This window comes from Aegilops tauschii, chromosome 5 (assembly GCF_002575655.3).
Source record: "Aegilops tauschii subsp. strangulata cultivar AL8/78 chromosome 5, Aet v6.0, whole genome shotgun sequence".
Classification (NCBI taxonomy): Eukaryota; Viridiplantae; Streptophyta; class Magnoliopsida; order Poales; family Poaceae; genus Aegilops; species Aegilops tauschii.
In genome coordinates, this window is record NC_053039.3 from 122,301,995 (window position 1) to 122,327,996 (window position 26,002).

A 26,002-nucleotide genomic window follows, 5' to 3' on the forward strand; every position below is an offset into this window, starting at 1 on the left:
CACCCGCGCCTCCCAGCAGCAGCCGACCCAGGGCGCCGGGGGGGGGGGGGGGCACTACCCGCAGGCTCTCCCCGCGGGTCACTAGGCGTTCATTGGCGCGCCTTACCAGCCGACTGGCACCGGCTACGGCGCCCTCCTTGCGCCGCCGCCCGTCGGCGGTTATGGTCCACCCGTCCCGGCGCTGCCCAACGGGGGCCTCCCGCCGCCGCCTTCCCTCGGTGGTTATGGCCCACCCGCCCTGGTGCCGCCCTACGAGGGCCTTCCTCCGCCGCCGGTACCTATGTCATGGGACCCCACCCTCCTCGCCGCCAACACTCCGCGTCGTCGCCGAGTAGCTCTGTCGGTGGAGGCGACTGGAACATGGACTCAGGTGTTACTGCGCACATGACAACTCATCCCGGTAACCTAACCTCCTCCACTCCTGTTCGCACACCCACTCGTATCATCGTCGGCAATGACTCCTCCTTACCTATCACTCATATCGGTAGCACTAATTTTCCCTCCACTTCCACACCCATTACTATGTCTAATGTTTTTGTTTCACCTGAATTAGTCACCAACCTAGTTTCCGTTCGTCGTCTTACTAGTGAGAACCCACTTACTGTTGAATTTGACGGTGTTGGCTTTTCTGTGAAAGACGCCCGTACCCGGATGATCCTTCACCGATGTAATAGTCCCGATCAGCTGTAACCCGTGCACGCCGGCGCCTCCACCTCCACACCAGTCGCCCTTGCCGCTGGCATTAACCTCTGGCATGCTCGCTTGGGCCACCCCAACCCCACCGTGTTACGTTAAATTCTTAGGAGTTTCTCTTTCTCATGTAACAAGCTCGACGGGCACTCTTGTGAGGCCTGTCGCTTAGGCAAGCACGTTCGTCTTCCCTTTAGTGCGTCTACTTCAGTTTCCACTTTTCCGTTTCAATTGCTTCATAGTGATGTTTGGACGTCTCCCGTTGCGAGTAACATAGGCTATCTATACTACTTGGTGATCTTAGAAGATTATTCTCATTATGTGTGGACTTTTCCTCTTCGTCATAAATCTGATGCTTTAGCCACACTCACCGCCTTTTATTCCTACCAGATGACCAGTTCCGCCAATGGCGCAAAGGCCAAGAGTAAGCCATGTATTGAAAGAGTGTTCATTAATATTATTCGGGCACATATTAATATGAGAAAAATTTCCACTTGCTATAAGTAACAGAACCGTTAATTAGTCAAACACATATCCACACCCGAGAAGCACATTGCACAGGGTTGAAACTTTTAAGCCTCACATTCCCAAGCAATCTTAAGGAGGGCTAACAGAATTGAAATCACTGATGCAAAGTATCAGCAGTTAGTAATATTTATACACACAACTTCTTTATTGTGGTCATATGATGATGAAATCAGTACTTAAATCAGCACCAAGGATAGCCGATCAGACAAAAAAAATTCTGCATCCCACAGAACAACACTATTATGCATGACTCATTTTAAAAGGCCCTCAGTTCTAATTTCTATAAGAGCTTGAAGCTTTGGAGTCAAGGCTACGAACCTTCAAATCCGACCAAACATCTTACCATGCAAACACGGTAAAATGGGAAAGAAAGACTCTAAATGTGGCGCACCAAAAGCGGCCGAAAATGTTGAACGACCTGGGCGTGAAGAGTTGTGCCGATGACCTGGTGACGCCGAGCAGCCCGTGGATGTGGGCCAGCCTGATGACGGTGGTGGCGGCGCCCTCTTTTTTTAGTTTCCTATGATCCAAAGTAGGCGCTGGAACAAAGTAAATCTTTAGACACCTATGTAAGTAGATTCAAAACAATAAGAAGTCATTTAATTGATGGAATGTAGCATTATGAAAAATATATAGCAAAGTGATTTTGTGTATGCTAGCTGCAGCATCGGCACAACACATATTCTAGCAAACAGACCTATGTTTGACACATTCTACCACAAAGTGCCCGTCGAAAGGTTTCGGCACTGTGGCTCATGTAGAAAACTGAAAAATGGCTCAACTGTAGTAGCATGCATATCTAACATCTTTTGTCCTTTCATAAAGCAACGAAAGTTTAGAACATACAATCTTAAACCGGTGAGCGACTTGGTTTACATCATCTCCTAGTTGACCTGAGCTACAAATTTATTTACCGAAACAACATAATGAAATATGATATATATCGTTCCTTAGAATGAGAAGCTACAAAATAGAAGAGGTATATGTTTATATGGAAGTATTCATATATCCTAGGCCGGGTTTTTACAGAGCAATCACGGGCATGCCGTTATACATCTATACAAAATGATCTGCGCAAGAAGGCTGCTTTAAAAGTTGTAAGGATTAAAGAAAAAATGCATCACAACAATTCATTACTAAACAACGGAATGAAATACGATAGCTATCAATCCTGGTAACAGGAAGCTACGAAATATAAGAGGACTACATTTATATTATTATTTTGCGGGTAGAGGATTACATTTATATGTAAACATTCAAATATCCTAGGCCTGTATTTTGACCATGTAATCACAGATATGTCATTATACCCCCACCTTTTCCTTTTACTCCGCATACAAGTTTGGTAAAACTGAAAATGGAAATGCATTATGTTTGAACACTCAAACCCCTCCTTGCAAAAGAATCAATTATAGCACCAGTTCACATTCAATCTGATCTCTGACTGTGAGTTATTCTTGTTCTCTATAATTTAGCTTGGGGTTTCCACTTGTGTAGAACTGTAACAAATAAAGCAGGGCATGTAGCATCGGTGCTGGGCACTATTGGCATGCTTTGCACACATATAACAGGCATGGGCAAAGGTGAGAGGGTCATGGTGTACTGCATGGCCTGGATGTGCACTGTGTGTATGCGTGAGGCTGTAAAGGAGAACAACAATGTGTAGCTTCTCCTCGCTTCAGTCATAAACAGAAAAATACAAAAACAAACTCAACACAAAGCTAGTGCTGGGGGAAAACCATCGAGTACCTTGTGTACATCCTTTCTCTGGTTGATTCTTGCTATCGATTCCTCTACGACAAACCAAGATCTGAGTCTCATGTGTGTCCATAGGGGGAAAATAGAGGCGAGCGAGACTCCAGGCCTGTCAATCTCCTTCATTATCAGCTAAGTTGAATGGTTGTTGCCAGTAAGTGAAATGGGAATTGTACATCAAGATTCACGTAGCAGAAACGAATTACCAGAGGAAGGTGGGTAGTCTGCAAATGGTACAAAGGATCTCTTTTGAGCTGATCTGCTCCAAACGACTGGTTTCAAACTGAACAAGGAAATAAGCAAATGGACAAGTCGTCAGAAACAACCTTGCGCAAAATAATTTGAAACATCATTATGCAGTTTACTGTCATTAGAAACAACCTTGCATAATAGTATAATTTAGTTCCAAAGTATGTCCAAAGGTACAGGGGTACAGATCTAGTACATTTTAGTTTCAGAGTATGTCCAGAATCATACTAAATCTACAAAACCAGTATCCTTATCTGAAAGCACCCACACAGTTCATTTGATAGATGCAGTCAGCGGTAAAAGAAAAAAGGATGTTAGCAAATTAGAGCTGCACACACACCTCCAATAGTGTTTTGGCCTGTGTAGGAAACACGAACCCCCAAACACCTCGACCTCCTTGCCCAGTGGGGGTGGAGGCAATGGTGGCGCTTCTCATGACGCAGATGAGGCAACGACGCAGTCGAGCGGTGCCGGCGCCACCCCGGACGATATCAAGATCGGGCGAGACGAGGCGGCGACCAGGCGAGCAAGCACCATCAGAGCGCCGTCGTTGGGGAGCAGCAGCGGTGTGCAGCGCGGGAGTACTGCGGCAGCGCGGAGGCACGGGAGAGAGGGAGAGAGGGGGGGGGGCAGGAGGCCGTGGCTGCCTCGTTTCCTCTCTGAGATCGAGATCGAAAGAGAGTACCTGAGAGGAAAAGAATATTAATGGCGAAGGATATGTATCATGCGCAGTAAATTGTAAAAAGAAATACCCTGAAGTGAGAATTTTTGGTCGCAGTTTGCAGCTTCCTCATAAGCTTAGGCATCTTCATGCTTACTATCACCCTATCAAGCACAGTAATAAGCAACGTAAACATATCCTCACTGAAATTGCATCGTTGATCAAGATGACAAAACTGATGACTTAGATAACAAAACCAACCTTCAGATGGCAATTAGCAATCTTGATGTACACAGATGAAGCTCTGTTCCTTGCAAACCAAGTTGGTAGCAACACAACAGAATAAGGGGATGAGTGCTTAGACATTAAGCCATTAAACAAACTCAAAATTGCAGATCACCCTGTCAAGCACGGCATTACACCAACCAGCAGGTAGTGGTGCCACCTCCACACAAAGTTACTAATTCATCCTAAAGGAAAAATCACATCATGAGATGGAAAGGATGGAATTAAATCACTAACTCACGCACTCTGCACACGGTAACGGCCAACACCGGTGTTGCTTCTCACGTAATGGCCAAAGGCTCGACCCAGCTCCGGCTTTCGACAATTTGACTAATAGTCTAACAGAAAGCATATTATTAACATCCATAATTTGGATTGGGTAATCTAGAACAAGTGATTCAACTTCTATAATCTGACCCTGCTAACACATGATTTATTGGATAATTTGGACTGTTGTGCAAAATTTAAGAGCGGAACTAATTGTTCAATTTCTAATTTTTTACTTGGCATATCTTCTGAGTAAGGTGAGCTCATTCTCTAAAGCAAATACAATAGTTTTCGGGAAAATGCTTAGAAACAGTAGCGGCAAGTTGAAGATCAAGTTGGACAGAGTAAGGTCTAAATGGCATCTCCCTTTTTCTAAAAGGCAAAAGATTGAGTAAAATCTGTCTTTTGGATAGAGCAAATATATAGCGTCAGAAATAAGAACAAAGCCATGAACAGAGCATCGAGGAATCAGTATAAGAACAAAGCAAATATTATACTAAAGGTTGAGTAAAATCTGTCTTTCGGATAAAATAAGAACAAAGCCATGAACAGAGCATTGAGGAATCAGTATAACAATTTTGAAACACAATAATTTCGAAATCTTGCAAAATCACAATAGAAATTTATGTAGTTATGAACAATTGGAAATACATTATACTAAAGGTTGATTAAAATGTGTCTATTGGATTGAGCAAATATGTAGTTACAGAAATTTTGCAAAATCAACACAAAACAAGAATCTCATTTAATGAAAACAAATCTTTCATTACCTATGATCAGAATTAGGTATTGCGAAAATAAATCACTCTACTCGCTAGAGATCAGATAAGGAAAAGAAAACTAATGAGTGACAACTTCTAAGATATTGATCAGTTAAGGAAAAAAATTGTTGATGACATTATTAACCTATCACTTTGTAGAAAAGCATGAATAACTAACAGAAACGACCACATATACTTGCAAGTGCACCACTAAGAAAAGCAATCAGGCATGTTTTCTGGGACTCTGTCCCTGCTATTTAAAAGAACTGCACTAACAGAACAAGGCTAAGGAGGAGCAAAATAAGGACAATATCGGAAGTCATGCAAGTGGGTAGACATATGTGCTGCCATAACTTGAAAATCACGAGCTTCAGCAAGAAACACATGCAAAGACGAAAAAGAGTTTCAACAAGAAACACATGTAAAGACGAAACAAGTTTTTTTCAGCTAGCAGAAGATTACCAGTTCGTCTTACCCAGGCACACTGCCATAACTTGAACGTAGCTTGTACATATTATACGTATTCACTGTTTTATTGAGATAGTATATCAACACTATAATGCTGAAAATGCAAGCAGATCAACAAAGCTGCACTACAATCATCCATACACGCCACTAAATTTTATATGAGCACCTAGAACTATTTTATGGTGATAAAACAGGAAGCACGTTGGCAACACAATTGTAAAATAAACTATATTCAAGGAAATCTGCAGTTGCCCTGTTTGATAGCAAAGCATTTTCTGAGAATACCACAGTTTTTTAGACTACCATGCTGAAAAACAGCCCACGTGCGTATTCATGTGCCTCTCGACACATATCTCCTGCCATGTATTGTGTGAACAAATAAATAATCTATATACTGGAAAAATTAATATAATGAACTTGAAGAAAACAACTATATCATTCTGACCAACTTTGTTCAAACACGACCAGACTCCAGACCACATTTTTTATGTCATTAGTTCTAAAAGGAGCGATAGAAGAGTGCTGGAGGTACAAATAAAAATCATTTCATATTACAAATAGAAAATGTGAGAAGGACTGCTGGAGGTACAAATAAGAATCATTTCATATTACAAATAGAACATACCTTTGCATCACTAGTTGTCGATTAACAATACATTCAGACATCCAATAGATCCAAAGTGCACACATAATTACAGTATAATTGTAGACCACAGGGTATCCGTTGCCAAGTTATTTATTGTTCCATGGCCTGTAAAAATAAAGAGTAGTGTAGTGTCACACTATTGGTACAGGAAAATTGCTGCAACTACGAAAAGAAAAACTGATTTTTTTTGTTTATGCACAGTATAGTGCCTGGCCATCAATATTATTGCAGTAAATGTCAGAAATCATATAAACACATATATCAGGAAGTTATTCTAATACTCTAGTAACATAATATAATAACTAATATATTAACAACACTATTGCTTGAAGGGTCCAATCAGAAGCTCCTACTTATTTTAGTCTGCCAAGCAATCTGTGTGTGCTGCAATCTTCAAGCAAAATTTACTTTTTGCATAGATCACAATAACAAAGGCAACAAGTGGTAGATTCATGAATTTGTTGCTGCTACCCAGACAGAAAATTGAAGGCAGCCTACCTCATCTTCCCAAGTTGATTGTGAGACTTACTTTATTCCAGAACGTGATGTCCATGTGCCACCAAAATGGCTCCCACGGATGCCATTGACACCACTACTTGCTAGTTATTCCAGAGTTGATAGTGAGAACATTCTACATCTGCAGCCATAAAAAATAATCAATTGAATGGAGTCCTTATAACGGGGAAACATAACTTGAAGGCAGCAATCCTTGATATCCATCAGTTCTGACACAACAATAGCAAATAGGAGAAGTTAAGAAAGAGAGGTCGGGGAAGAGAGAGAGGGCACAAAGGGGAGAGGGGGAGTACATGCGTGTCAAGGGTAGCCTGGCCTCGCCGGCGTGCGTCCCTCCCACTCCAGATCAGGAACCTGGGAGAAGGTGAGGAGAGGTGGCGACGAGGTGCGCGCCAGCTAGCGCGGCTGCTGCTCCCCTTCTCTTGTCGAGGCTGGACTGAGGACGCGCTGCGGCAGCTCCTCTCCTCTTGCTGACGCGGTCGGTCTGTGGTGGACGCGTGCGAGGAGGAGGAGGCCCCGCCGCCGCCGGGCTTGTCCACCGCCATGGATTTCTCTCCGATGTGGCATGGGTTTGGGGCGGCGATGCGGCGACAGCAGGAGCGGAGGCGGCGGCAGCGGCGGCGACAGGAGTAGTAGGCGGGAAAGAGAAGAGGCAGGAGGGGGAGGAGAGTGCGGGAGCGGGCGATGGCTAGGGTTTGTCAACTGAGCGACTGAGTTTTATACATCTAGACGTGAAATTACTAAAATGCCCCCAGCAGGGCACCGAATTAACAGGCGATGGCATAGCGATTTAAAGGCGACGTGGAGGCAACAGTTGTGACTACGAGTCTAGGAGGGTTTATATGTTCAATGTCACCACCCAGTTCGGTCGCCCGATACTCGCACTCCAAACTGATAACGGAAAAGAGTTTGACAACGTCGCTCTTCGCACACTTCTCGCCTCTCACGGCACCACCTTTCGTCTGACTTGCCCCTACACTTCCCGGCAGAACGGCCGCGCCGAGCGCATTCTCCGCACTCTTAATGACTGCGTTCGCACGTTACTCTTTCACTCTAACGTGCCCGCTCGGTTTTGGCCCGATACCCTCGCTACCGCCACTCTCTTAGTTAACAGTCGTTCGTGTCGCCCTCGGTGGAACTACGCCCCTCACCACCTTCTCTTCGGCACACCACCGTCCTATGATGGTCTCCGCATCTTCGGGTGTCTCTGTCTGTTATCCTAGCACCGCGTCCATCACGCCACACAAGCTCGCACCACGATCCGTTCCATGCGTCTTTCTTGGCTACCCTCCTAACACCAAAGGTTACCGGTACTATGATCCTGTCACTCATCGTGTGTACACCTCGAGGCACGTATACTTTGTCGAGACGGTGTTCCCTTTTTTTCAGGTTCCTCCGACTTCGGCCCCTTCGGCGCCGGCCCCCGCGCCCCCTTCATGGAGCGATGCGCGGCGGCACCCCCCGGCACGACACCTTCTGCCGCCACCACCCGACTTCGTGACTCCCTTCCCCGAGGTCGAGTCCGAGTGGGCCCCCGGGTCCCCGTCTCCCTCATACGAGGTTGAGCCCGATACCCCGCCCGCCTCCCTGCGACGGGTTCGACGTCAACCTCGCCCGTCGCCTCTTCCGTCGCCGGATCGGCCGGCGCTGCTGCCACGGCAGCCCCCGCGGCACCCGCCGGCCCTGTTGCCCCGTCCCTTGGTATGCCTACCCGTGCCCGAGCAGGAGTGCTTCGGCCCAGCATGCGCTACTCCGCCGACGAGTATGTGTGCGTCGGCTCGACGTCGACGCCATCACCCGTCCCCACCTCCACTCGCGCTGCCATTCGGGATCCCCACTGGCTAGCTGCGATGCAGGAGGAGTTGGACGCCCTACAGCGCAACCGCACGTGGCAGCTTGTTCCGCGACCCCCTCGTGCCAACATCATCTCTGGCAAGTGGGTGTTTCGCCAGAAGACTCGCCCGGACGGTTCTCTCGAGCGCTACAAGGCTCGGTGGGTGGTTCGTGGTTTTCGGCAGCGCGCGGGCGTGGACTTTCACCGACAGCTTCGCCCCGGTTGTGAAACCAGGCATGATTTGCGTCGTACTCCAGCTGGCGGTCTCGCGCGCCTGGCCTGTGCACCAGTTGGATGTCTCCAACGCCTTCTTGCATGGCCATCTCGCGGAGCAGGTGTTCTGTGAGCTGCCCACTGGTTTCGTCGACGCCGAGCACCCCGACTTCGTGTGCTTGCTTTCCCGTTCTCTTTACGGGTTGAAGCAGGCGCCTCGGGCTTGGTACCAGCGTATCGCAGCCTTCCTACAGTCACTGAGATTTCGGTCCACTCGCTCTGATGCCTCACTCTTCGTGTATCATCAGGGAGATGACACTGCATATCTGCTGCTCTACATCGACGACATCATCCTCACGGCGTCCGCCCCCGATCTCCTTCAGCGGCCGACTGCTCGTCTTCGTGATGAGTTCGCCCTCAAGGACTTGGGGCCCCTGCACTACTTTCTCAGCATCGAGGTGATCCGCCGGGCTGATGGATTCTTTCTGCATCAGCAGAAGTACACCCACGAGCTCCTGAAGCGTGCCGGTATGCTTAACTGCAAGCCGGCGCCCACCCCGTCGACACGAAGGCGAAGGTCTCTGCTCTGGAGGGGTCTCTCGCGTCCGATGGAGTGTTTGATCGCTCCATTGTTGGTGCTTTACAGTACCTGAGGCTGACTCGACCCGACCTGCAGTACGCTGTTCAGCAGGTGTGCCTCCACATGCACGCTCCGCGTGACTCCCACTGGAACCTTGGTGAAGCGTATTCTCCGGTATATACGCGGCACCATGTCTTTGGGGCTCACCCTGACGGCCTCCGCCTCCACCGACCTCGTGGCCTACTCGGATGCAGACTGGACTGGCTGCCCCGACACTCGACGCTCCACGTCAGGCTAATGCGTCTACCTTGGGCCCTCGTTAATCTCTTGGTCATCGAAGCGGCAGCCCACGGTCTCCCGCTCCAGCGCCGAGCCAGAGTATTGCGCCGTGGCTAATGTCGTGGCCGAGTGCTTTTGGCTTCGTCAGCTGCTCCAGGAGTTGCTTTGTGATGTTCATAAGGCCACTCTTGTCTACTGTGATAACGTCAGCGCGGTCTACCTTTCCGCCAACCCGGTGCACCATCAACGTACGAAGCATATTGAGATCGATATTCACTTCGTGTGCGAGCAGGTTGCCCTTGGGCGTGTTCAGGTTCTTCACGTGCCGACGTTGCAAAGTTTGCTGATGTGATGACTAAGGGATTGCCTACCTCTGTCTTCGAGGAGTTTCGGTCCACTCTCTGTGTCTCTGGTGACGTTTCGACTGCGCGCGGGGGGGGGGGGGGGGGGGGGGGGAGGGGGTTGTACTTTGTGTTGCATGTATTACGTGTTGTGGCCCACCTTCTAGTTGTGTATAATTGAGGTTCAAGCCTATCCTGTACTTATATATACGCGCACCAGCACCCCATCAATACAACGATTATTGTATTGCAAAATATCTCTCTACAGTTTTATGCTGTTTGCTCGATAGAGATGCCGAGGGAGCCAGCTGCTGAGTGACAGATAAACAACGGAAAACCCGAAAGGTCACCGACAACTCCGTGTCTTTCAAGCTACAAGCTACTGCATCTCAGGATCTGAGACCCTACAAACAAGTGAGGTCATGCGAGATTGTTTCTAATAATAGCCAACCTATTTTAGAAATAGGACACAAAGTGAAACTGAGAAGGTGACTCCTAAACCAAGAGGTTTCATCAACAGTTAGCCGCATTGCACTGGCGCGTGTCCCCTGGAGGAGACCGCCAACTTTCCGTAGGCCGGGACGGGAGGCCCGAGCCCGGCGAGCACATTCCGATGGCAGAAACCCGCTGTACGTTTATCCGCAGCGTCGATGCTTCTCCCATGATAAAAATCTTTTGTCCCAGAATGCTACTGCAAATGATAACTGATCTGCAGACGATGCAGAAGAAGAGGTGAACGACCACCCGATCGAGGAGGTCCGGAACACGGTGCCGATCACCGACGACCCGTCGGAGCCGTCCCTGACGATCCGAACATGGGTGCTGGGGATGCCGTCCTGCATGCTTCTGGCCTTCGTCAACGAGTTCTTCATGTACCGGTCCAACCAGCTGAGCATCGGCACCGTGGTGGTGCAGATCGCCACCCTGCCCATCGGCCGGTTCATGGCGTCGGCGCTTCCGGCGAAGCTCATACGCGTCCCGCTCGTCGGCTGGTCCTTCGCCCTCAACCCGGGCCCTTTCAGTCTCAAGGAGCACTGCCTCATCACCATCTTCGCCGGCGCGGGCGCCAGCGGCGTCTATGCCATGAATATCATCGCCATCGTCAAGGTCTTCTATAAGCGGGAGATCAACGCCTACGCGGCCATGCTGCTCGCGCAAACAACCCAGGTGATCCAACATTACCTCGATTTTTCATTCCATCGCCATTGGTTGAATTTTGAGGTCATTTTGGCCAATGTGCGCGGCTCTGTTTAATTTCAGTTGCTTGGGTACGGATGGGCTGGCTTGTTTAGGACGTACCTGGTGGATTCAGCCTACATGTGGTGGCCTCTAAACCTTGTCCAGGTCACCCTGTTCAGGTCAGTACGTACAGTTAGTTGTTGAGACTTGAAGCAATGCAATCGTACTGCAATTTGTCTATACAAATGAATGATATATATGGACCAAAACTGGGATGCATGAACATAGATTGTGGTACTGATAATACAGGGCGATGCACGAGGAGGAGAAGAGGACCAAGGGGCAGCTGACACGGCTGCAATTCTTCATCATCGTGTTGGTCTGCAGCTTCGCCTACTACCTGATCCCCAGCTACCTGTTCCCGGCGGCCAGCACCCTCTCGGCGCTCTGCTGGTTCTTCAAGGACTCTGTGACGGCGCAGCAGATCGGCTCCGGCCTCAAGGGCCTCGGCGTCGGCTCCTTCGGCCTCGACTGGAACACCATCGCAGGGTTTATCGGCAACCCGCTCGCCTCCCCGGCGTTCGCCATCTTCAACATCATGGCCGGCTTCTCCCTCGGCAACTATTTAGCGGTGCCGCTCCTCTACTGGACTAACACGTACAATGCCAAGCGGTTCCCCATCGTTTCGTCGCACGTCTTCGACGCTGCCGGCGGCCGCTATGACACCAACCGCATCCTCGACCCCAAGACCTTCACGCTCAACCTCCATGAGTACAACGCCTACAGCCGCATTAACCTCAGCGTGCTCTTCGCCATCAACTACGGATTCGGCTTTGCTGGCCTCATGTCCACGCTCTCACATGTTGCCCTCTACCATGGCAAGTAAGCTCTTATTCGCCTGTTATTATTACAAGAAATCGATCAAGAAAAAATAGATCAGATATTGGAGTTCGTTTTTTTTTTCAGAGTCCCAAAATAAGTGTTTCAACTTTAATACAACATCAGTACAAAGTTATAGTACTAAAGTTGAGGCACTTATTTTGGAACGGTGAGTATTTTTTAACCTTTTTACCCCATACTGTAGCACATAGTTAAAAGACAATAGTTGTACGAGTCACCGACGATGTTGTGTTCGGGCCACCACGCAAGATAGGAACATGGGCCTTGGTCATTAACTTCACGTTTGTGCCTGGGATCGATGACTCGGAGGCTGTATTTAAACATCTTGTGTCTTAGGTGGGATATAGGTATCATGTAAAACGAAGAAGGTTGGGCTGAGGGGAATGGCGACGTCGATAGTTTTCGGCAGCATCGACGACACTTTAGCAAGAGGTGTAGAGCAGAGAAAATCGTGGGGTTGAAGGAAAATATCGGGTGCTCCCAAAAGTAATATGCTACCATGTTTACAAATCATATTTAAATGTTTAACAAGTTGAAACAATTGTGAATGTTTACAGTACATGTGCCTATAACCCCTAATAAATCTGAATCAATATTCAATGTATAGATAGAGAAAGAAGAAAGATAACATCCAACATGAATAGTATCACAGAAAGACAAAAGCAAAAACGATTTGTGCTTCGACAAAGGTATCTCATGCGTCCGATTTTGAACACCTGGGGTTTCTCCTTGTTCCAGGCATAATTCCTGGTAGCAAACCAAACACACCCCAAGTGTGGCATCACACATCTAAGGTGGCTAGTCCTACTGGCAGCAGTAATCATGGCACCTAGAGCATATCCAACCAAAACAAAGAAAATCAAAGAAAGTGGGTCTCTTGAGACCCTTGAAAGTCCTGGAGTATTTATCAATGACACCATTGAGATTGTTGCATGCCTAGATTATCTACCACATATCGCATCATCACTAAGCAAAAAACAGTTATCCCCATGCTTCTATTGAAAGAGAACATTTTATTATAAGCCTTCTCGAAGTCAAGCTCCAATATAATGTCCTCAACTTAGTCTTTCTTTGCAAAACAACAATCCTCTAGATATTAATGCCAGAGATGAACACGGATTGGATTGAACTAATTGTCTAGCAACACAAAGCCTCTGGGTTATGTTTTCTAGAAAATTACACTCAACGCATATTGTTCGATATTATTAGCATATTTGGTTTTGGGGATTAAAATAATTATTCCATAGTTCGGCCTTCCATGTTCAATCCACCTCTGTATAATTCATCTAACATTTCTTTCACCAAATACTTAACCTTTATCTAAACATTTTTTATGGAAAGGTCGGCGGTGCGACTTTTCTGAAATATAGAGGGAGAACGGTTATAGAATTACATACTAGAGGCCCCTGTCCAACACCTTACAACTTGTTTTATAGGTAGTGTACAATGTCCGATATGAACGTGCTTACTCGGGCTTGCGAGGTCTTTGTATCCGTTGATCAAGCCTGCCTTTGTTAGCCCATTTCTAGTTTGCCAAGTCGTGGAAAGTTTGTATTGGAGTTGATGATGTGTTCTAAAAATCCCCTTGTTTCTTCACTCCTTCCATGTGCGCCACCACGTGATTTGCACCAAGGCACTCCATGCCTGGCAATGGGTCTTGGAAATTTGCTTCCTTCCTTGAGCCCACCAGTCATGCAACAAGGTCGCCACAGGGCGTGTGCCCATGACCGATGGTAGGTGGCAGATGTGTAACACAATTTCCTGGAGCTCTGTGGCGTAGGAGCATCTGGGGAGGAGGTGGTGCGCATCCTATTGATGGTACCGCACATGACGCAGAGTTGATTATGAGGACAAACACTTTTGCCAGGTTGTTCGTCATGACATATCAACCAAGCCCCCCCCCCCCCAGCCATGAAAATATCCTCAATTTCAAGTGGGTTTTCTAGTTTATATATCAGCTGGTTGAAATCATGCCACTGCGCAACTTTTGAATAGGGTCTTGTATGCCGAGGAAGAGGTGAATGGCTATCAACAGTGCATCTTCATATCACCTAGTTAGGGATGTCACTGAGATTGATGCACATGCAGCCTAAGTGCCACAAATTTGGTCACGACCTAGAAGGGCATGTTGCACTTGACGTGTCTTATCCGATGATTGTCGTTGTTGGCCTGTGCCAAGGTGAGGTTCTTCCTGGCGCAATGCTACAAAAGGCCCGGGTAGGCCACCTTGAGGCTCGTTGAGTTAAGCCATGGGTTTCTCCATGATCTAAGCACCATCCCCAATAACATATCTGAAGAATGCATTAAATAGGACTCTAACCTTAGTATCGATGATTAGTGGTAGCCCGATTCACTACTTGGTCGAATTAGTCCAGGAGTACCATATCCATCTCATCTTCAAAGTTATGCTTTGAGCTGCCAGGTTAGTGATTGTCAATCCTCCGGTGCTTTTTGGTTGGCAGACTACCTTTTGACAAGACATTTGCTCCATTCCATCTTCTACTTTCTCCCAGAAAAATCCCATGCAGATCTTGTTGATGCTCTTGGCCAACCATATCGACATGTCCATGAAGAGCATTTCAAAGACCATCATTCCTGATAACACTTGCTCGACAAGAATAAGTCTTGCATCCACGAAGGTTAGTAATTAGTCTTTCGAGGCTTGTGATCCGACGACGGCATGCCCAAGTAAGTGAAGGGGAACAGCTTGATCTGACATTCCAAATGCAACACCAACATTGGTACATCAATCCCATCAGAACAGACTGGGGTTATAGAGCTATTGTTAGGATTTGTATGCAAGCCATAGACAACGCAAAACGCCTAAAGAAGTTTTCATGATGTCACAACTTCATCTAACTTAGGGTTAATACAAATCACTGCATCATCCGTGTAGATGGACTATATGTATGGCAAGAGTTGAGCTTCGATGGAACGCAACAACTCCACGCTCATGGCCAATTGAATCGGTGTGGCAAAGCAATCCAGCACGAGCATGGAAAACAATGAGGATAGTGGGTCTCTCTTACGGAGACCCTCCTGTGTTGCACCGAGTCGGGTAATTCCCCATTGATCCAAATCTTTGTGGTTGACGTAGCAAGCAAAACGGGGTGCAATTGCAACATTATCTGATGAATCCTTTTGCCTCGAGTACCTGTAAAAGGACCCCCCAAGAAATGGTGTCCAATGCCTTCCCTGGGTCTAATTTCAACATTATTGTTGGTGTCTTTCATTGTCTAGATGCCTTTGGGAGGCCTTGGACATAACTGAACTTATCATGCATAACTCTGCCCTTGATAATCATACTTTGGTAGGGCAGGGTGAGCTCTTTCATCCTCGAGCGAGAGTGATAGGCCAAGAGCTTTATGAATAGTTTTGTGAAACTGCCAATGAAGCCGATTCACATAAATTCCTTCGGTGATAATGCACCCTCAAACTTGGGCAGCAAAATCATGGTCGCTGAGTTCGGAGATGTACTTTGATAGTCTATAGCTGTTGTACGGCCAAAAGGGTGGCGAGCACACCCCTCTAATAAGTGCCAACGTCATTTGTAAATGGTGTCCATGAAGCCGCTAGGTCCTAGCACACAATCATTCTTGATCTTGGTTAATATTGCTCACACATCGTCACCAGTAAATGGTTCATCGAGCTCGTCAAATACATGTCCTCAGTGCCAATCGCGAAGGCCCATACAATGGGCCCTTGCAATTTTATGACCAACCAACCCCTCAAAAAATCTGCCATGATGCGCATCTTGTCAGCTTGTTCAATGTATACAATGTCATCCACGATGACATGGTGGATGTGATTCTTACAGCATCTAACAGTGTCCTTGGCATGGAAAAATATCGCTCTTGCGTCCCCTTGATCCATTGCACCCTTGATCTCTATTTGCAGAAGGATCTTTCCATGGCAACCAACCCAAGTAGCTGAATTTTTAGCATTGCATGGAAGGATATGCCATCCTCTGACAAAGACCAATTGTCTAGCACGTGATTCGGTCTTCCAATGAGCTCATTTGTTATTTCATATTTTAGTGCAATGTTGTTTACCACCTTGGAGTTCCATGGTTTCAGGGCCTTAGCGGTGCACCGTAGCTTCTCATCGAGGCGGGAGATCGGGTCGGTAGATGATACCAGCCTTTGTCAGACCTCAACCTATAATGAAAGGCGTGACAAGTGGAATGAAGCTCTGCATGGCATGGTGCAGCTCAGCAAGAAATAAAAAATTGGCATCATTTTCTTGCGGGGTATACACTTTGAGAAGAGCAAAAGGGAGGCCATTAGTCACCATGTGCAATCAAGTAGAATCAATGCAAGAATATTGGGCCACAATGATGCCACCATATGGTTTCTTCTGTCGGCGAGTATGCACATCCAAAGAAGTCAACACCACAACATCGCTTCACCATAACGAGGTCAACCACCACAAATTTATATTCTTGAAGACATACAAGAGAAACATTGTGCTGGAGCACAACCGACTTAACCACTTCTCTGTGGGATGTATTAGTCTTCTCACATTCCACACCAGAAAGTTGTATTCCATCGGTAACCTTGATAAAAGGCGGAGCCGATGGTCAGACGGTTACCTACATGGCCTTGTAGTAGGTTTTGCCACATTTGGTGAGGGAAGAGAGTGAAACAATTTGAGCTGGCAATAGAGGATCCTAGAAGGCCTTGGCATACATCTCAAGGTGTGTGTCCTCATTCTCCCTTTTCTCGAAAATTTTCTAGGCCATGCTTAGACATGACCATTTTTCGCACCTTCCTCATTGGGAAGTGCCCTTTTCCTATTTCGGAGCCTATGGCTACACCTAGTAGTGGTTGGAGGAGTCCTGGTAGCCTTTCGGGGCTTGTGATGGGGTGATGACGGAGGTGGTAGTAGCGTGAGTTGGATCAACAACATGATATTTTTGATGAAGCAGACATGTGCGCTACCGTCTATGATGATTGCAATAGGTGTGTGGTCGATTTATCGGTGCCTAACCCAACAATGTCGGGGGAGATTACAGGCCCAAAAGATTTTAGCTAAGGTTTTACTGAGCATGGAGGGGTGCAAGGCTCTTGGGGGCTGGCAACCAGCCCCAGGGGCAAGCAATTGTCCACGAACGGTGAATGCCCGCATATCCATTGTTGCAAGGACACCGTTGCAAGGACACCAATGCTCCTCGTTTAACCTCCAAAGTTGAGAATGTGATCGGCGCCAATTCCTTTACCTAGTTTCTGATGATTTGACCACGATCGAGATCCTAAGGAGACAGGGCCAATGATGGCCTCCTGATGCACGAGGAGGAAAGTGGGGGCCCACGGTGGTGCATGCATGATAATAGGCCTAGGCGAACGTGCGAGCATGTGTGCTAGAGAACCTATCTAGGTCAAGACCGACATAGGAGGCAAAGCACATGCGGGTATAGACTGGGACACATGGTTGGCCTGGCTCGCTACCACATTTGGCACCGGGTAGCACCCATGCCGATGTCCACAATGGCGGTAGGATCTTGCAGGTGGGCTCAAGATTTGATGCCCATCTAGGTTTCATTAGGGTCACTATTAGCTTCTAGAGAAATTGAGGCCAAGCCCTCACCGGTTGTGCTAATGTCATCAGGGCAACATGTCAAAACTGTCGGATAGATACGGCACCACCTTGCAAACCTCCCTCTCTAGTGGGGGTTATGGCGTGTTGGGTACATGGAGACAGACATCGTTGTACTGTCGTGCGCTTCCTTGATGGCGATGGCAAGCTGAGAGCGAGGCGGGGTGGTAGTTGTGGTTGTGAATGTGCTACGCAAGCTGAGGGTAGTGGCCTTCCTCGAGGGAAGGGGAGTCGAATGTCATCCTAGACGTCGCTATTGCTGAGCAGGCCTTGTCAATGGTCCACTACTGATGGCCTCATGGAGTATAAGGTGGCCGCTTGTATGTGGGAAAGTATTGGTGGTGGGTGAAGGAGATGTCGTAGGTGCTACTAGCTACCACACCTCTTAGTGTCGCTACCCTGTCAAAAAATCCCACCTGCAGAGAAAGATGCATGAGTGCAAGGTTTGCGGTCGTGGAAGGTGAGGGTGGTCTCTATGGAGATGACCTAAGGATTGTCGACCCAAGCCTTTATGACAAATTAGGAGCTTGTCGTGTGTCCCGGCAGTGGCCTGGTAGATCAAGCACTCTGGCAGGATGCCTAAGATGGTGTGAAGTGACCAAGTCTAAGGAGGGATGCCTTTGAGGAAGAGTTGGACATTCTACGAGCTAGCATGGGAGGTGGCCAAGGCGAGCTGACCAATGGTGCATGAGGACCATGCGCAGCGACCAGCTCTGAGGTGGCATGCCTTTCTCTAACCTATTTTGTCGAATATTGGTTCAGCATAGTTTTACTTTGTATTTACTTAGTAGCAATCTCAATCTCATATGAACTAAAATGCTTGGTGAGTTCAATGCAATCCTCCTGGGAAAATCTGTCCTCAAGGGCCGATGTGTCTTAGTGTAAGTGCACAGAAGATACTGCAGATCTACCACAGATCTCTTTGTAATAATGATGTGAACTTTCGTTACTTCATTCTCTTCCAGGGCGAAACAATCATGCTATGTATAAAGAATTATGTCTTTGTTTTCGGTATTTTGCTAGCAAACTTATGGAATAAGATATCTAAATCACTCTATAAAATCCCCTATTCGACCAGATACACTTGCAAAGTATGTTCCTCTAAATGGCGTCTCAATTTCCATCCAAAGAGTAGTAGATTCCTTGAGTTACTTTGGCATCTAGCTATTTAATATGCCCAACAAATCAACTTTTCTAACTTAGCCTTATGACTTTGAATTTTCATGATGCAGGGAGATTTTTGATCTATGGCGGAAGGCAGCGTCAGAGAAGGGCAAGGAGCATGATGTGCACACTAGGATCATGAAGAGGAACTACAGGTCTGTTCCGCAGTGGTGGTTCCACCTAATGTTGGTCCTCGTGCTGGCTCTGTCGTTGTTCACATGCGAGGGTTTTGGAGGACAGTTGCAACTACCATATTGGGGACTCCTCCTCGCTTGTGCCATCGCCTTAACCTTCACGCTGCCCATAGGCATCATCACTGCAACGACAAATATAGTATGTTGTGTCAGATGAGGCTACTATGCAAAGTTTTGTGAGCTCTTTGAAAAACACCATTGGTTAAATTAGTACTTGGGTGATCATTTATTTTTCATGACCTAATGATGGCTATCAGATTGATCTGTAATGATGATCATGGAAATTTTCTTTGGTGTAGCAACCTGGATTAAATATCATCACCGAGCTCATCATCGGGTACCTCTACCTTGGGAAGCCATTGGCCAATGTAGTATTCAAGACGTACGGCTACATAAGCATGGGGCAGGCACTAACATTTGTGAAGGATTTCAAGCTTGGGCATTACATGAAGATACCACCAAGGTCCATGTTCTTAGTGCAATTAGCTGGGACCGTCACGGCGTCAACGGTGCACTTCGCGACTGCGTGGTGCCTGCTAACAACGGTGAAGAACGTATGTGATGTGGATGCCCTACCGGAGGGTAGCCCCTGGACGTGTCCAGGAGACGACGTCTTTTACAATGCATCCATCATCTGGGGTGTCGTTGGACCTTTGCGTATGTTTGGACGCCTCGGCAACTACTGGCAGATGAACTACTTCTTCCTCATCGAGATCATTGCACTAGTGCCCATTTGGCTGCTCTGTCGTCGGTACCCGCACAACACTTTCCTCAAAAGCATCAATATTCCACTCATCTGCGCCGGCGCCGGTGGACTCCTCCCGGCACGATCTGTCAACTTTATCATGTGGGGACTCGTAGGCATCATATTCAACCACTTCATATACAAACGATACAAGGCGTGGTGGATGAGGCACACCTACGTGCTCGCTGCAGGGCTTGATGCCGGTGTCGCGTTCATGGGAGTGCTCACATTCATATCGCTAGGATACTTTGACATCTATGGGGTGAGGTGGTGGGGTGGTGTTGCCGATGACCACTGTCCTTTGGCGTCATGCCCAACGGCACCAGGAGTGATAGCCAAGGGATGCCCAGTTGTCAAGTGACCCTATTGCCATCAACATGTATAGTAATTACAATGATAGAAATTAGGAATTGTTTTCATGTCTCTATGTCATTTACGGATGACAATAAGAACATGTGGAAACATGGTAGATTTAGTATTGTGTAGATGTATCTAATTTTATGTAGTTTGGACTGTTGTGTTTAAGGGGAGCTTTCGTTGACTCAAAATATGGCAGGCGTAGTCTTTTGTAGTTGTATCTAACTAGTAGGGTCACCCACACATTTGCGCGGTTCAAGTTATTATGTGTGTGTGTGTGCGTGTGTGTGTGCATTCATGAGCTTCATCTGGGGGTGAGCAAGTGTGCCTCTCAGACATTAGTGATGCATGTGGCTCCTCAAACCCCAGTTCCCCTCCATCTCCTACTGATTGCCCCCTTTGCTGGACCCAATCATCCTCGTTTCCAGATGTCGTGCAGTGACCAGTAGTCAGGGCGCCCATACTCGGACTCTCTCTTTCTAGCTCCTGGGGCTCGCTGGGAATGCCACACACGTATGTCTGGTAGAGGCACCATGGAAGCACCCCCTACGACCGATATCTAGCACATGGTAGATAAAGGAGGGTGTGTCATCTATCAGTGCCCCACCCTATCCCGCCCCATGTCTTGATTCACAACTCCTTGCCCTGCCTAACTTCTCATCAGCAATAAAAACCACCTCAGGGGTTGCTACTTCTGTTGCCTCACAAACAAGCACCAGGTAGCCTTCTGCATGAATAATGTGCGGTGCCTCCACTAGTTTATGGCTGTCGCGAGAAGGTGCACCTAGAGATCTTCCCGCAATGGTCATCCCGTCGCCCAGCCATGATTTAGTTTTCCCACCATCGTATCCTCTTGATCCCCCTCCATTGCTATCCTTCCCCTCACCTGTAACATAACAATGTGTTAGAATAAACTAAATTTCATTTTATGTGTTGTGAAGGGAAGTAAGGTGTCATGAAATAGAATAAATTTCCGTAGGTCGACAAGTCATTGCTGAAATGAATGGAGACTCGGGGACAAAATGAATGCTTGCAAGAAACAATACAGAAAAAGTAGGCATCTACTCCATCCATTACTAGATTGCGTAATACACACTTAATGAACAACATACGTGGGCCAACAGAGCATTCCAAATTCTATGCCTAAGAAAAAATATGATTAAGAATGGTCCAGGTGAATGGCTATGGTGTCGGTCGGGCGCGCACGCCATCGCTCAAAACAAGATCCCACAACCCACCTGGATGTGTCCCACCCTTTTCCTTATTTCATGCCACGATTGCCCCCTACGCTTGCTGCATGTCCCTGGTGGACACACATAAACCCTTCCTCTCTCATTTAGTGGGTCATAGCTATTATTATCCTTTCGCGTGACTACTTGTTTTTCTTCCTCGCCTTCTCCATCTCGCCGCTCCATCCTCATGTCTCACACATCACAGCGCAAAGAGCGCGCACCCTGCCATCCCCGAGACCTCAACCACCACCGCACGCAATGCTTGCCGCCGCAAGCCTTTAGCCACCATGATGCAAGGCCACAAAGGTGCCTCAATGGGTGACCATCCAGCGGAACGGGGCATGTGGCCACTAGTGTTGCAATAAGTGACCACTTGTGTTGGAGCCGGCGCACGACCTTTGTTTGACGGTGTTGCGGCAATGCTGGAACCGAAGCACGGTAATGATTGAACTAGTGAACACTATTTGATGCAATCAACGATGGAGAAGTTGCAACCGGAGGTGATGAAAGCTAAATCTGTCGGTTTGCGAAGCTGCAACTAGCAGTTGGAAAAACTGCTTCTAGTGTCCACCATCGACAGAAGGGCTGGAACAATGGAGCTTAGATCCAATTGGTGGCAGGAGAAGCTGCAATCGGTGATGGCTGTGATGTGACCCCTTCCAACGGCGACAAAGGTACAACATGCTCGATGAAGCTGCGACCGACATCGCAACATGCTGGAACCAGCGTCTCAGCTTGCTGTGATCGTTGGGCAGCGGTGCCGGAACTAGCACAGTAACGAGCTGCGACCTGCGCATGTGGAGGCATGGAGACGATGCAACTATGGGGTGGGGGCTGGAACTAGCACGACAGCGAGCTGCGATGAGGAACAGAAATGCTAGAAACATTGGGAGGAGCTGGAACGACGTTCTGAGGTGTTGGGACTGGGTTGGGTGCTGATGCGGTCATGGTCGAGAGTGTTCTGGGACCGGCCTTGGTAGTCCTACGTTCGAGGGGATGGACTGTCGCGACTGCGACCACACTGTGGGCCCGTGCACCTTTTCCGTTCTTCGATCATGCTATGACCAGGGGACGTGAGCGGTTACTGCTTGAGTCGACAGAGGTAGTGCTGCGAGCTGCTCGCCAGTAGTGATGACAAGATGGGGGACGCGTGTGGGGAGTGGTGGATGACAAAAACTGTACTGCATCCAGGGGCATGCTGCTAAATCTGCACTTGCATGCAGTTTTTTGTGGGCTGTTGTCTACAGGGAGAAGGGAGAAGACATAGTCAAGGAAGGGAATTGACCGGTCGTGATGTCCCAATCGAACGGTCGCGCGGTGACCGATTTGGCACTAGTGTCAGTTGACCATTGTAGAGTACGTACTGCCCATTCAAAATAAAACAAGCAACACTAGATCCCATAAGGCAGCGACTAGTCCATGCGTACACATTTGTGGGGCTTTACAACAGACACTCTTGAAACGGGATTTAGTATCATGGTTTTCTTGGATTTTGTACGGGTTCTTTGCTGTTTATTTTGTGTTAATTTTGCCTGGTTTTTCTAGGTTTTTTTTTCCCTTTTTAGTTTATTTATTTTTGTAGTGTGTTCTTAGCGTGAAGCAAAAAAGCATGGTTTTGCTTCACGGGGAAGCATAATTATGCTTATGCGTGAAGCACAGTTGTACTTCCCGCAAAGTGAAGCATGTGAAGCACATGTGTGCTTTTGTGTGAAGTATAATTATGCTTCCCCAAGAAAGTTCATCACAAATGTGCTTCTCACGTGAAAGCCAGTTGTGCTTCCGTGGTATGCTTTAGCGCGAAGCTCAAACTATGCTTCAGCTTTCCCAAAAAAAGTGAACTATACTTTCTCGGTTATTTTGTTTTGACAATTATGATTTTGTTTTCAGTTTCCGCGTGAAGCATAAACTGTTCTTTTTATGTTTGCACACAAATAGTGAAGCATAGTTGTGCTTTTGTGTTTCACCCAAATGTGATGCACAACTTAGTTTGCTTGTAAGCATATAGCTTGAACCACAAAGTACTACTAGTTGGAAGCACATATTTTCTCCCAAAGTTCACTAAAACCTATCACCATGGGATATAGTTTTGAAGATCTCGACGCAAGAAACACAACAACGCAAACGATTTCATGATTTGGACGCGTAGTTGTTGACACCAGATTTTGGCACGGTCAAGAACTTAATTAATATGGCCTCAAATGGAGAAGTGATCTACATAAAAAAGTTTCGTACTGTTGATATGAACATCTTTGAAGTTTGGGCCATCACCATCCGATCTCATCTCGAAGGCCGAAATTATGTTCGAAATACTGAGATTTTGTATTCAGAATACTATTCGGCTCATTACGCCCCCAAGACTTCCTTTTATGGAAAAATGTTCTACACGGATTGTCTTCATCTCGTCGAAACGATTGATTTCTATAGAAAAAAAGTCCATTTTACTACCCTGAATAAAGTGGGTGGCTCACTTTACCCCCTGATCAATATTTCTGCTTCTTGTAGCCCCCAAACAAACTCAAACCGGACAAAACACCCCCTTGACTGGTTTGTCTCCACCCGCTGCTGATGTGGCAGTAGTCAACGGCGGTATTTGACTAGTGGGGCCCACTCGTCAGGTGACCCATCAATGTCTCCCGGCGGCGCTGTAGGTGGTTGTGGTGGCGCGGCTGACCGGAGCAGCAGCTATGGGCATGGACTAGAGGTGGAGGCCGATGGTGGGGTTGCTGGACGGTGGCGAGGTGCTGCAGGAGGCCCGGAGGTGGCCGGCGGCGAGGTGCCGCAGGAGGCCCGGAGGTGGCCGGCGGCGAGCTCCTGGTTGGAGCAGGAGCGGTGAAGCAGCGGACCAGAGCTGGGAGTGAGAGGTCGTGGCCTCCCGTCGACCAGAGGCGGCCGACCATGGGGAACGGGGTGCAGGGGCGGTGGCGCTTCGCACCACTTCTCACCCCCGGCTGCGCGGGGCAGGAGGCGCTAGGCTGGGCCTTGCTGGGGCGTCGGGCCAGCGGATCTGGCAGGGCGACGCGGGACTTGGCGCTGGAGCGAGCGTCGTCCTCCTGGCGGCGCAGTGCAGCTCGGGCGCTGCGGTTTGGGGAGGCCGGCGGGCGCGGCTTCCGGCGGGGAGGAGGAGATGGGGAGCATCCGGATCTGGGCGAGGAAGGCCGGTTCTCACCGGAATCGGCGCTGGCGGCGGCGGACGGAGCTCCATGGCGGCTCCTGGTGCTCCTGCGAGAAGAGAGGAGAGAGACGTGAGGGAAGGAAAGAGAGAGAGAAGAAGAGAGAGGAAGGGTGGAAGAGAAAGAGAGGGAAGGGAGAAAGAGGGGCGGCGCAACTGGAGCTGCTGCTGATGCGGGCGCTCGTCGGCTGCGGCAGGGAGCCACCGACGTGAGGAGGAGGGAGCCACCGGCAAATGTCCAGGGGCATTTTGGACGATTATGGGTCAAAACCACCGTTGACTTGTGCCACGTCAGCAGGAAGTCGAGACAAACCACCCAGGGGTCTCTTTCAACCGGTATGGGTTTGTTCAGGGGGTGAAGGGAGTAGAAATATTGATCGGGGGTTAAAGTGAACCACACACTTTATTCAGGGTAGTAAAATGGACTTTTTTCATTTCTATATAAAAATCGTCTCAATCTGAGTTCGTATGCAAAAGTTAGAGCTATCGGAATGCAGCCCTGTCATGAGGCGTGATGTGGCGCGCCCCGCCAGACCTATGTCTGATGGGTAGCGCGAGCGAACAGGTGTTTTGCGTGACCATTTTGGCCCATATGATTGCCTTATATCAAAAAACATTCAACATGAAAGTTGTTCGTCTCGTCGAAACGGTCAAGATTGCTTTTGGACTCGTTTCCATCCGAGGTCGTTCACTACCACAAAAAAGACCCGCAAGGTGCAGCCAGTTTAAACCGAACAGTTTTGGAAAGTTCGGACAAAACCAATCCGAATTGGACTAGGGTTTTGGACGTGAATTGAAGCCTTTTCCTTGCACGGGAAGTCCAGCCGCCTCTTATATACCTAAGGGGTGACGGCCGATTGAACAACACACAATCGAACAAACACATCTACTACTTTTTCGTGTTCATCTACTTTTTATCTCCCCCTTGTATCTTTCTTCTCGTTCTTCGCTAGTTCTTCATGCTGGAGGGCTGCGGATCCACGAGGCTCTAGGGGCGAGCGAATCGACCTGGAGCAGCCCATAGCCGCCGCACTCCCTGACGGGGTCCCTCCCGGGCGTGTGGGGTTTCGGGTCTCAAAAGCGCCCGCCGACTGTCTTGCGTCTCGCGCTGTCGGTCGGGTCTCCTTCGACGTGAGCTGCGGTGCATCACCCCCGGCGTCGAGAGTACACGGGACGTGTTCGTGTGTGAACACACTTTTCGGCGACTCCGCTGGGGACGAAGCTTCGAACGGTCTCCGGCCCGTTCTTGCTACGAAGAGATCGTCATCTAGGGTTTGCAATCTACAAAGGTAATATGAATACCCAATCCCCTTATGTAGATGCAAATAATTCATATGGTGTTACTAGATCGTTCAATGAATATACTTTATCGGTCAGCCCTGGTTTTTTCAGTC

General features: G+C 48.1%; 1 protein-coding gene and 2 long non-coding RNA genes across 4 annotated transcripts; 1 reads left to right on the forward strand and 2 right to left on the reverse strand.

Annotated features, from left to right (window-relative positions):
• Positions 1-1,300: 1,300 nt before the first annotated feature.
• On the reverse strand, positions 1,301-5,000 carry LOC109740487 (uncharacterized). Its single transcript, XR_012183624.1, has 6 exons — positions 4,145-5,000; positions 3,975-4,047; positions 3,563-3,907; positions 3,180-3,256; positions 2,968-3,082; positions 1,301-1,757 (listed from the first exon to the last, which is right to left on the reverse strand). It is a non-coding gene; the product is annotated as an uncharacterized lncRNA (long non-coding RNA).
• Positions 5,001-5,116: 116 nt separating this feature from the next.
• Positions 5,117-7,434, reverse strand: LOC109740488 (uncharacterized). 2 transcript variants are annotated; one of them, XR_012183625.1, is made up of 4 exons: positions 7,120-7,434; positions 6,840-7,035; positions 6,290-6,415; positions 5,117-6,020 (listed from the first exon to the last, which is right to left on the reverse strand). It is a non-coding gene; the product is annotated as an uncharacterized lncRNA (long non-coding RNA). The 2 variants fall into 2 exon arrangements; XR_005756497.3 differs by having other exon boundaries at positions 6,840-6,947; positions 7,120-7,433.
• Positions 7,435-10,686: 3,252 nt separating this feature from the next.
• On the forward strand, positions 10,687-20,211 carry LOC109740483 (oligopeptide transporter 1-like). The gene is made up of 6 exons (XM_020299543.1): positions 10,687-10,702; positions 10,789-11,240; positions 11,334-11,431; positions 11,562-12,134; positions 18,980-19,244; positions 19,405-20,211. Exons 1-6 carry the CDS (start codon positions 10,687-10,689, stop codon positions 20,209-20,211), a joined length of 2,211 nt encoding a protein of 736 aa, XP_020155132.1.
• Positions 20,212-26,002: the final 5,791 nt, after the last annotated feature.